The 12,489-nt window shown below is 40.6% G+C and overlaps 1 protein-coding gene across 2 annotated transcripts in view; it reads left to right on the top strand.

Moving 5' to 3' along the window:
• Positions 1-9,750, top strand: part of LOC127574388 (uncharacterized) — a 30,875-nt gene extending 21,125 nt beyond the window's left edge. For both annotated transcript variants that reach the window (XM_052023375.1, XM_052023376.1), the window contains 3 exons: positions 229-377; positions 5,052-5,191; positions 6,882-9,750. In XM_052023375.1, coding sequence (XP_051879335.1) covers positions 229-377; positions 5,052-5,191; positions 6,882-6,982 — 390 coding nt within the window. In that variant the 3' untranslated portion in view covers positions 6,983-9,750. The remainder of the gene's footprint in view (positions 1-228; positions 378-5,051; positions 5,192-6,881) is intronic.
• Positions 9,751-12,489: the final 2,739 nt, after the last annotated feature.

Raw genomic sequence — 12,489 nt, forward strand, 5'->3', positions numbered from 1 at the left:
TGATTCAAAATGTTCACATTAATAGTTTCGTAGTTTGATGGTCATTTATTTCTTCAAATAGTTCCAATTAAAACTAAATGAATCTTGCGGAAAATATTTGTCATTTTTTTAGTCGTAGGGGTCTCTCCTATCATGGATCCTATGCCTTCACCTTGGTTTTATTTTCTTTAAGACAATATGAAATGAGCTTTAAGCAGACATGCTTCCTCACTGCTGTTTATGTTATAGGTACAGAATGGAATAGCTGTTTACGCAACATGGACCACCATAGCAACACTACTTAACTTTGCAGTTGTATTAACTTATAATGCAAGCGTTACCATGGTGACATCTGGTACAATTTGCCTTTCTCTCCTGGCCTTCGAAGTAGTCTTATGGTATGTACAGATGTGTGATAACTTAACTGTCTGATAACTTAATTAGGAAAGTTCCCAGTGTCTCTCAAGGTAAACGCACCATGTCCTGTGACACTATGCCTTAAAACCAAGAATGACAAGATCAGTTTTCAGTCTGTGCTGAATTCACTGATCCCATTCAAAATGCAACATGTGAACATACAAATTAGATCACTAAGACCCTCAAGCTTGCTCCTCCATTTAATAAGATCATGTTTGATCTGATTGTAACTTCTGGTAACCTTTCATTCCCCTTCTTGTCAAGCATCTATCTATCCCTGCCTTAAAAAGTATTCAGAGTCTTTGCTTCCATTGCCCTCTGAAGAAGAGAATTCCAGAAACTCTCTGAAGGAAATGTTTTTCACCCTAGTCTTAAATGGGTGACCCGTGTTCTTAAACTCCTTTGTTTTAGATTCTCACACAAGGAAACATCCTCTCCATATCCACCCTGTCCAGACTCTTCTATATCTCGCATGTTTTGATGAAAAACCCTCACACTTTTTTAAACCCTAGTTAGAATTTCTGTGTCCTTGGATAAGGGGAGGAAATTGTCAGAATTTCTGATTCACATTAAATATTGAAGTTTAAGACTCAATAGGAAGACTTTAACTATCTAATGCCAATGGAGAGTTTTAGAAATGCTGATTGATCAGAGGCTCTTGTTTCATAAACCAGGTATTTGCTTCAAAAAACAAAAACAGATTTTATTGTATATTTTTTGTGAAAATAATAGTGTCTGCTTAACTAAGAAAATCACAAGGAACTTGCACTTAAAATCTCATTCTGCCTATCTTTAGACATCTGATTCTAATTGAATGTTTAGAGGAGGTTTGCTTTCACCACTTTGCTCAGTGGTCAATTCAGCACAGTGATTACTGAGTGTGGAGGAGGACCTCCTGATATTGATCCTAAAATTGCCTCTTTTGGAGTTTGAAGCTTGAGCTATACCCACAGTTTATTCCAAATTAACATTTTCCATCTTATTTACTATTATATGTATCTATATCTACCCCAGATACCTTAAATTGCAGTTCTTGTCCCTTTCCTCAATATCCAAAGCTGTGAAATCAGTGAGCAGCCTCATGGAACTTACCTGCACTACCTCCAGCAATTGTATGTCTCCCCTGTTTTTCAGCTTTATCTTTAGTTATTTCAGCAGCATGCATGTTTCTCGCTCTTAATGTCTGTAGTAAGTGTAGTCTGCCATTATTGAGGTACTCGCACTTCACTTAGCTTTTTCTGTAATTCCTGAGTTTCTTTCTTTGAGTCTATGGCCTCTTCTAGTTTGATATTATTTGCAAATTTAATCAACTTGGTTTAATCTCCATTTGGGACAGCTCGAAATAGGGAGGGTAAAATTGTTGAGAGTTGCTTAATTACATGCTATGAAGTCCAGTGTATGGAATAGAAACACTACAGCACAATTCTGGTCCTTCAGTCCACAAAGCTGTGCCAAATATGTCCCTACCTTACAGACCCATAACTCTCTATTTTTCTCAGCTCCATGTACCTATCTAAAAGTCTCTTAAAAGACCCTATCATATCTGCCTCCATCACCGTTGCCGGTAGCCCATTCCACGCACTTACCACTCTCTGAGTAAAAAAAAACTTACCCCTGACATCTCCCCTATACTTACTCCCCAGCACCTTAAACCTATGACCTCTTGTGGCAACCATTTCAGCCCTAGGAAAAGGCCTCTGACTATCTACCCGATCAATGCCTCTCATCATCTTTTATACCTCTATCAGGTCCCCCCTCATCCTCCATCGCTCCATGGAGAAAAGGCCGAGTTCCCTCAACCTGCTTTCATAAGGCGTGCTTCGCAATCCAGGCAGCATCCTTGTAAATCTCCTCTGCACCCTTTCTATGGCTTCCACATCCTTCCTGTAGTGAGGTGATCAGAACTGAGCAGTATTCCAAGTGGGGTCTGACCAGGGTCCTATATTGCTGCAGCATTACCTCTCAGCTCCTAAATTCAATTCCACAGTTGATGAAGGATAATACACCATATACCTTCTTAACCACAGAGTCAACCTGTGCAGCTGCTTTAAGTGTCCTATGGACTCGGACCCCAAGGTCCCTCTGATCTTCCACACTGCCTAGAGTCTGTGCCAACCATGATGCCAATTTAAACTGCACATCTGCTTGTACATGGGTCTACGTTCCACAGTTCCCTGCCTGTTCATGTGTCTGTCTAAATGCCTCTGAAACATTGCTATCATATCTGCTTCCACCACCACCCCTGACAGTGCATTCCAGGCACCTATTACTCTATGTGTAAAAAAAGTCACATAAATCTCCTTTAAACTTTCCCCCCATTAATACTATACTCTGCCATCATATTTGACCTACCAAAATGAACCAGTTCACACTTATCTGGGTTGAACTCCATCTGCCACTTCTCAGCCCAGCTTTGCATCCTATTTATGTCTCGCTGTAACCTCTGACAGCCCGCCACACTGTCCACAATAACTCCAACCTTTGTGTTATCTGCAAATTTACTAACCCATCCCTCCACTTCCTCATCCAGGTCGTTTATAAAAATCACAAAGGGTAAGGGTCCCAGAACAGATCCCTGAGGTACACCACTGGTCATCGGCCTCCATGCAGAACACGACCCTTCAACAACCATTCTTTGCCTTCTGTGGGCCAGCCAGTTCTGTATCCACAATGCAATGTCCCCTTGGATCCCATGCCTCCTTATTTCTCAATAAGCCTTGCATGGGGTACCTTATCAAATGCCTTGCTGAAATCCATATACACTACATCTACTGCAATCCCTTCATTGAATTTTTTTGAGGATGTGACTAAACACATCAATCAGGCTCATACAGCAGGACCTGCCCTTGACAAAGCCGTGCTGACTATTCCTAATCATATTATACCTCTCCAAATGTTCATAAATCCTGCCTCTCAGGATCTTCTCCATCAGTTTACCAACCACTGAAGTAAGACTCACTGGTCTATAATTCCCTGGGCTATCTCTACTCCCTTTCTTGAATAAGGGAACAACATCCACAACCTTCCAATCCTCCGGAACCTCTCCCGTCTCCATTGATGATGCAAAGATCATCGTCAGAGGCTCCACAATCTCCTCCCTCGCCTCCCACAGCAGCCTGTGGTACCTTATCTGGTCCCAGTGACTTATCCAACTTGATGCTCTTCAAAAGCTCCAGCACCTCCTCTTTCTTAATATCCACATGCTCAAGCTTTTCAGTCTGCTGCAAGTCATCACTACAATCACCAAGATCCTTTTCCATAGTGATTACTGAAGTAAAGTATTCATTAAGTACCTCTGCTATTTCCTCCGGATCCATACACACTTTCCTACTGTTACACTTGATAGGTCCTATTCTTTCATGTCTTATCCTCTTACTCTTCACATACTTGTAGAATGCCTTGGGGTTTTCCTTAATTCTGCCTGCCAAGGCCTTCTCATGTCCCCTTTTGGCTCTCCTAATTTCCTTCTTAAGCTCCTTCCTGTTAGCCTTATACGCTTCCAGATCTATAACATTACCTAGCTCTCTGAACCTTCTGTAAGCTTTTCTTTTCCTTTTGACTAGATTTATTATAGCCTTTGTACACCAAGGTTCTTGTATCCTATCGTAACTTCCCTGTCTCATTGGAACATGCCTGTGCAGAACTCTGCACAAATATCCCCTGAATATTTGCCACATTTCTTCCATACATTTCCCGAGAACATCTGATCCTAATTTAAGCTTCCAATTTCCTGCCTGAGAGCCTCATAATTCCCTTTACTCCAACTAAACACCTTTCTAGTCTGTTTGGTCCTATCTCTCTCCAATGCTATCGTAAAGGAGATAGAATTATGATCACTACCTCCAAAATGTTCTCCCACTGAGATCTGACACCTGACCAGGTTCATTTCCCAATACCAAATCAAGCACAGCCTCTCCTCTTGTAGGCTTATCTACATATTGTGTCAAGAATCCTTCCTGAACACACTTGACAAACTCCACCCCATCTAAACCCCTCACTGTATAGAGATGCCAATCGATATTTGGGAAATTATAATCTCCCATCACAACTCTGTTATTATCACACCTTTCTAGGATCTGCTTCCCTATATCTCCTCGATATCCCTGTTACTGTTGGGAGGCCTATAAAAAACACCCAATAAAGTTATTGACCCCTTCCTGTTCCTAACGTCCACCTACAGAGATTCCGTAGACAGTCCCTCCATGACGTTCACCTTTTCTGTACCCGTGACACTAAAGAATAATCTGTCTGGATAGCACATAAACAAAAGCTTTCCACTATATCTCAGTACATATGACAATAATAAACCAATGCCAACACCAAATATGTGAATATTGGAAATGCCCTGGACTGTCATCGAGCAATCTGCTGTACAATTCCTCAAACTGTAGATGAAGAATGGACTGCTACTCAGTGGTCAGTGTCTTCAGCAAATGAGGGGTCAAAATTGGTAAACTACTGTTCACTCTGTTAAAATATTCATTGATATTGGCCAAGCATTAGTAGAATATTGTGCATGAGCAATGTTATGCTTTTCTTTAAATAGTGCTGTAGAGTTCTTGTTTTAAACTAAGTATAACATTAAAACAATATATTTTGCCAGTTTATAATAAAATGATATAAATTATGAAATGTTTTTTTACTTTTGTCCACAGGTTCTATTTGGAAAATTTTGTGTTTGATAAATATGTGCGCTACACACTTACAATCTACCCAGTTGTCATTGTGGCATTATCAGGATCTTTGGACAAACATTATGAAGCCATCTCACCAACCAGGAACAACATTTATATTGGTGAGTAACAGACAAATTAATTTGTAGTAAGAAAGTTTTCATTTCCTTTAGTGTCCTGTTTTTTGGGAACTGGTAAATGGATTTGTTTAGGAGAGCAGCCATTGGTCTGTTTCTTGAATGAGTTGAAGTAGTGCAGAGTAGTGCCCAATTATCGTAAAGATAACATACAGAAGGACCTGCAAGTTATATAGCTTACATCAAGTCATGTTATGGTGGCAATTGCAGAAGTGGAACCGCTATCTAAAATTCTCCCCTGAGGTGAATTGTAAAGATTTGCCACCAGAATACTGGGAGTATGAGGTTAGTTGCTACAGTTGTGCATTGCAAGTTACTTCAAATGTTCTCCAACAGCAAGCACAAGGTAAATTGAAATCTGGCTTATTCTCAGCCACTGAACAGACAATTTCTTGTTACTCTCGTCAGTCAATGACATTGCAATACTGACTGTCAATAACTGGACAAAACATGTCAGCTGTAATATTTACGTATTAATTCCTCCATCATTTCTCCTTCCCCAGTAGATAAAACACATAGACAAATAACTCCATTTGGGTTAACAAGGTGGACTTTACAGTGGGGCACTAACAACTGCTTCAGTCATGGACCCACTGCTGCAAACATCAGTGGCACCTATGATCTCAAGGCATTGTAGCCTTGATGCTCCAGAGGATCAGGGTGTGACATGAACTCCCATTGATTATAGCACGGGGTTCAGAGGGTGGGGTGGGGTCAGGACCATTGGGGATTGAAAGTATGGGCCTGTAGTCAGGACCATCACACTTGTGGGAGGGGTGGTGTTGTTCATGGGCTGGCCTCATGGGGTTGATGTGGGAGGGAGAGGTTTGGGAGGGGCTGGTCTGACAAGATTGTGCTCAGCACTATGCATTGGGGTGGGTCAGAGCCACACAGGTCGTCGGGTGGGGCTGGGTGCCTAGGGGTGCTGGAAGGATCAAAAGGTAAGGACCCAATCAAGTGTAAAAGATCTTTGTCCTAAGTGCCCAGCAATAGTCACTTCTGAGACAACATGGGGGAATTTGGACTACATTGCTTACAAAAGGAGCAAGCCTGAAGACTGAAAAATCAAAAAAACTCAGATGCTGGAAATCTGAAATAAAAGACAGAAAATGCAGGAAATAGTAAATCAGGCTGCATCTGTGGAAGGAGAAATTGAGTTAACATTTTAGATTGCGAGAATTGGGGGAAAAAATGGAAACAAGTTAGTACAAAAGGTGGGCAAGGAATGGACTGAGCAAAGGGAATGTTTCCGATACGGTGAGACCCTATTTAAGCATGAGGCTGTAGTGGAAATCATTTTCCAATTATGTCCTGCCTTGGTATGAGTGACCATTTGTAGACCTCAAGTGTGCTTAAGAATTTTTCATTAGTGATATCAAGACATACATTGTATGCCACTGTATGTCTGGTAGGAGCTGTGCATGTGGTACATAGAGAGGACCCAGGTCAAATTTCCAGTACGGTCGTGTGGCATTTGGAATTCAGGTTTTATCTAAAATTCATCCGTTTAGCACAATAATTGTTAAGCTGTTCATAGCCCTTCACAACCCAGAGACCACATGGTGGTTTTAAAGCACTACTGTGTTTTATTTTGGCTTGTTTTCTCCCCATTGTATATTGTATTCATCATGTAATTGAAATGCAAACCAGTAACACTGATGTCTTCTTCCCCCAGCTGTGCTGCTGGCCACTGCCTGCATTGCCTTTGCAGCACGTATTGCCATAGTTACTTGGAGACATTTCAAACACCCTCTCCATCAGAGCACAGAGGAATGACTGGAAAAGTGATGCAAGAAAAAGATAAAAGTTCATCTATTTAGAACAATAGTTTTCTTCAAGCAATTCTTATAGGACAATGGGAATAGATATAGAATCATTGAATTCAAGAATCCTGAAGTGTGTCACTTAATCTGCTTGTCTTTCAATGCTGTGCTGATGTATATTCAAACTCTTGACAAACTCCTCACTTTATTAATTGAAACTTGTCTCCATTTCATTCAGCAAAAGAAATGGTTTCAGCAATAATTGAAGGAAATTCATTTTGGCAATTGGATCAATTAAAGCTTGAGAACATTTATGCATTAGGGCCTAAATTTTGCTGCAGGTGATTGATAATGGATTGCTGCAAGCAGCAAATGTGCTTATTAACCCTGGTGAACAGTCAGCCTTGGTGGTTTGTTTTTGCAGCAGTGACCAGAAGGCATTTTTTTGTGATTGCTTACCAGTAGAAACACAAGAGCAAAGCGGTTGATCTTTGTTTTACCCAAGAGCCTGGCTTCATTATTATGTTACAACTGTCCTTGTCACTTCTAGATTCATTTGGGCAAAAATTTGGAACAATAAAAAAAGGAATCCTGGAAATCTGAATATAAAGTAAAACATGCAGTATGTTTACAGAACTGATAAAGTCATAGTTTGAAATTAATATTGATGGAATCAAATTTGGACCCCAGCATGCTGCATGATTTTCCTGCAGGTTTCTTCCTTTCATAATCCTCTGTTTCATTTCCATTGCAAAGTCAGACTAACTACTTGTAAATGCCTGATTGCACTGGTCTACAGCCTGAGGCAGTTTACTCTATCCGGAATGTTGAATTGAACTTAAAGAATATGAATTTTTTTATAGGGAATATGAAAGGAATATTTTAACTCTCAACTTATACATTTTGTTAAAGATCCTTGGACATTAAAACATTGATTTGAGAGGGGGTTACTGCTGGTTAACCACTCTGGTGTATTATCCTCCTCACTTTCTCATGACTGGGATTTCTCCAAAATAGATTTCAGATTTAATTAAACCTTAATTCAAATTTATGTCCTTGAGTCTACATTCATAAACCTTGTTGAGGGAAAGAAATGTACCAAAGTCATCTTATGACAGCATGTACTCCTCAGAGAAGATCCAAACACACACACCATTGGTGAAGACAGTCCCACTTGGTATTCTTCCATTGGTCCATTTCTTCACTCAAAATGTGCGACTCCTTTCAGAGGTGACTACTTTCATTGGTGAAGTAATAGTGTGGGAAGGGCAACAGATAGGAACCGTTTTAAAATACTCCAAGTCACTTATCAGACCAGAGTAACCAATGATTCCTCTTCAGTAAATACTGATCACACTGAGTAATGAACAAATATTGGTAGATTACGTGCAGAAAACCCCCAGTCATATTTTAACATTTAAAGGAAATTCCTGTCTCCAGTCACTGCAGACCTGTGCATCAGATGTAAAATGAGCACAGTATTTTCCTGTGTCTCCAGCCTTCTACCACTAAAGATCTGGTGCCTACAAGACATAAAATGCATATGCCTCTGTGGTTCTCCCTTTTCAGCATTTGTCTCCTTCATTGGATAGATGGAGGACAGCATCATTTGTATCTTTAGATGATTTAAAACTTTCAACACCATCATCCCCTCAGTCCTAATCAACAAGCTTCAAAACTTGGGCCTCTGTATCTCCCTCTGCAACTGGATCCTCTGCTTCCTTATTGGGAAACCACAGTCAGTTCTGATCAGTAGTGACATCTCCTCCTTGCTGACAATCAACACAGGTGCACCTCAAGGATGCGTGCTTAGCTCACTGCTCTACTCTCTCTACACTCATGACTGTGTGGCTAGGCCATCTATAAATTCACTGATGACACCATTGTTGTTGGCAGAATCTCAGATGGCGACGAGGAGGCATACAAGAGTGAGATCGGCTGGTTGAGTGGTGTCACAACAACACACTCAATGTCAGCAAGACCAAGGAATTGATTGTGGACTTCAGGAAGGGGAAGTTGGGAGAACACACACTAGTCCTTGTTGAGGGGTCAATGGTGGAAAGGGTGAGCAGCTTCAAATTCCTGGGCGTCAACATCTCAGAGGATCTATCCTGGACCCAAGACATTGATGCAATCACGAAGAAGACACACCAGCGGCTCTACTTCATTAGGAGGTTGAGGAGATTTGGTACGTCACCAAAGACTCTTGCAAATTTCTACAGATGTATAGTGGAGAGCATTCTGACTGGTTGCATTACCACCTGGCACGGAGGCTCTAATGTGTAGGATCGAAAGAAGCTACAGAGGGTTATAGACTCAGCCAGCTCCTTCACAAGAACAACCCTCCCCGCCATCTAGGACATCTTCGTGCCTGAAGGCAGCATCCATCACTAAGGATGCTCACCATCTGGGACACGGTCTCTTCACATTACTAGCATCAGGGAGGTGGTACAGGAGCCTGAAGACCCACACCCAATGTCTTAGGAACAGCTTCTTCCCCTCCACCATCAGATTTCTCAACAGTCCATGAACGCTACCTCATTATTTGTCTTTTACACTATTTTTTGGTAACTTATAGTAACTTTTACATCTTGCACTCCACACAAATTTCACGACGTGTCAGTAATAATAAACCAGATTCTGGACTGAATGCAGTTTCCTTTTTTAAAAAAAAATCCTGTTAGGGCTGACTTTGAATTGGACCAAACACTTTGTGAACTACCTTGCAACATGCTGCAAATACCAATGCTGTGATAGGTTCAAAGTCTTTAGTGGTTCAGAGCACAATATTATTATTTTCATGGAGTGGGGGGGGGGGAGGGAATTGAGGTTCATGATAAAATGGATTATTGCTACCTTCAGATGAATAGGCATTGATTATATAAAAATGCCAAATATTGATGGCACTAGAGTGACGCAAGAGCACCATTTTATTTTGCCCTATCCATTTAGAAGGGCTTCTCAAGGCTACCTGAGATAATGACTTTTTCCGGTAATGTATCTTTTCACTTCCAATGCCAAGTACCCTGTCATATGTTCAGCATCTTCTATTCATCCATCAGTTGGAGTTTCACTGCTGTGGACTGGGCTTCAGTACTTTGTACCTTAAATATAAAAGCAGGTGGTCAGTGCAAACTTGACACTTGCCTTTATCCAGGTTTCAAATTTAAAAGGACAATACCAGGAGATGTCTTGATAAAGAGTTGGTCTGTTGCCAATATTTATTCTTTCTGATAATTGTCACTATTGAAATCATAACTATTATTCACCAATAATCATTTAGCACATTAAAGGACATGCCCACATCATTAGTTACATGCAACACACTTGCAGATTTCTAGCTGTGTAATGAGACATACTGCATCAATACAAGAAGTTTACACAAAAGCTTTGGTGGAAAAGAAAATGGTATCTTTCTGAATGCTAGTCATCAGCTGCAACACGGTTGCAACACAGCTCACCTCATTTTAAGGAAAAGTTGAACAATAGTCTCAAGTGCACCTAAAACAAGCTGGAGGACTCTTTAGGTTTTGGATTTAATAACATAGATTGACATTGCTCAGTGTTTACTGTATATAGAGTTAAGACTCTGTATTTATGAACAAAATGCCAACATGATGGAAACTGCATTTTCTGGCAAAGTGATTTGCTCCAAGTGTCAAACAGTTAAGCATCTTCCTTGAGATTAAATTGATATTGATCAGAAGATTATCTTGTATTACATCAATAAATATCCTATTTTTTTCCCAACTGAATGTTTTTTTGTTCTGAAAAGTTTGTTTTGACTGAATTGTCTTCAATCTACAAGTTTTGTTGCTCAGAAAGCTATTTAAGCGATAGCTCACTTTAGAATGTGGTGATTATTAATTACAATATTTTCTTTAGGTTTGGCATGTGTAATTGGATTTCTTAATAGGTAAAGAGATGATGGAGAAACTTGATCCCCCATGCATTTAATTTGGTAAATCATACAAATAAGGATGACATCAACATCTCCCTTTGCAACTGGATCCTTGACTTTCTGACCAACAGACTGCAATCAGTAAGATAGGAAGCAGCACCTCCGCCACAATTATACTCAAAACTGGTGCCCCACAGGGCTGTGTCCTCAGCCCCCTATTTTATTCTCTATATGCTCACGACTGCATGGCTAGATTCTAACTCATCTACAAGTTTGCAGATGACACCACTGTAAGTGGGCCAAATCTCAAATAATGATGTCAGAGTACAGGGTCGCTGAGGTCAAGAGGGTTGAGAGCTTCAAGTTCCTAGGAGGAAACATCACCAATAACCTGTCCTGATCCAACCATTAAGATGCATTAGCCAAGAAAGCACACCAGCACCTCTACTTCCTCAGGAAGCTAAAGAAATTTGGCACATCCCTTTGACACTCACCAACTTTTTATCCCCCTTCGCCCCCCCCCCCCCCCCACACACACACACACACACACACACACACATAAATCATAGAAAGCATCTTATCCAGATGCATCACAGCTTGGTACAGCAACTGCTCTACCCATGACTGCAAGAGACTGCAGAGAGTTGTGGACACAACTCAGCACGTCATGGAAACCAGCCTCCCCTCCATGGACTGTCTACACTGCTCGCTGCCTCAGTAAACAACATAATCAAAGACCCCACCCACTCTGGACATTCTCTTTTCTTCCCCCACCCCCAAAATCAGGCAGAAGATACAAAAGCCTGAAAGCACATACCACCAGGCTCAAGGACAGCTTCTATCCCACTGTTAAAAGACTGTTGAACACCTAGTACGAAGATGGACTCCTGACCTCAATCTACCTCAAGTATGACCTTGCACCTTATTGTCTGCCTGCACTGTAACTGTAACACTTTATTCTGTATTATTGTTTTTCCTTGTATTACATCAATGCACTGACGTGATGAAATGATCTGTATGGATGGCATGCAAAACAAAGTTTTTCCACTGTGTCTTGGTACATGTGACAATAATAAACCAATTATATACAATGCACTTTAGAAGTTCGCAGCTGCCTGCTGCAAGTCAAAATTTGAACAAGGTTGTTAAATACCAAAACCAAAAAGTGCTATAATTTAGATTTAATTCAAAGTTACCACCCGCTTATGGGCAAGCACACCATAGTAATGGCCATTGTTGTGTACACAATGCCATCCTGTTCAGTCAAAGAATGTATTAAGTCATGAAACCAAACCTTAAAAAAAAGTGATATTTTGTGTTGTAATTTATTGGAGAATACCAGAAACTATTTGCAACCGATGGCACTGTTTTTCCCAGGTTGCCACAGATATGGCGAAGGAGAGAACTCTGGAATTAAGATTTGTGCACTAGAATAGCTCACCGGCAGTGGTGCAAAATCAAAACAGATCATTTAAACATTTAAGAGAGTGGAGAGTCTGTTGGTGGCGCTCAATGGACTAAATCATAACTTGGCTTTGGTCCAAGTACTTTTCAATCTATTATTTACCACTCTTTAATAAGTCTTTTACAATACTGGCACAAGTTTAATCTTGATTTTT

The sequence above is a fragment of the Pristis pectinata genome, chromosome 9, assembly GCF_009764475.1.
Source record: "Pristis pectinata isolate sPriPec2 chromosome 9, sPriPec2.1.pri, whole genome shotgun sequence".
NCBI lineage: Eukaryota > Metazoa > Chordata > Chondrichthyes > Rhinopristiformes > Pristidae > Pristis > Pristis pectinata.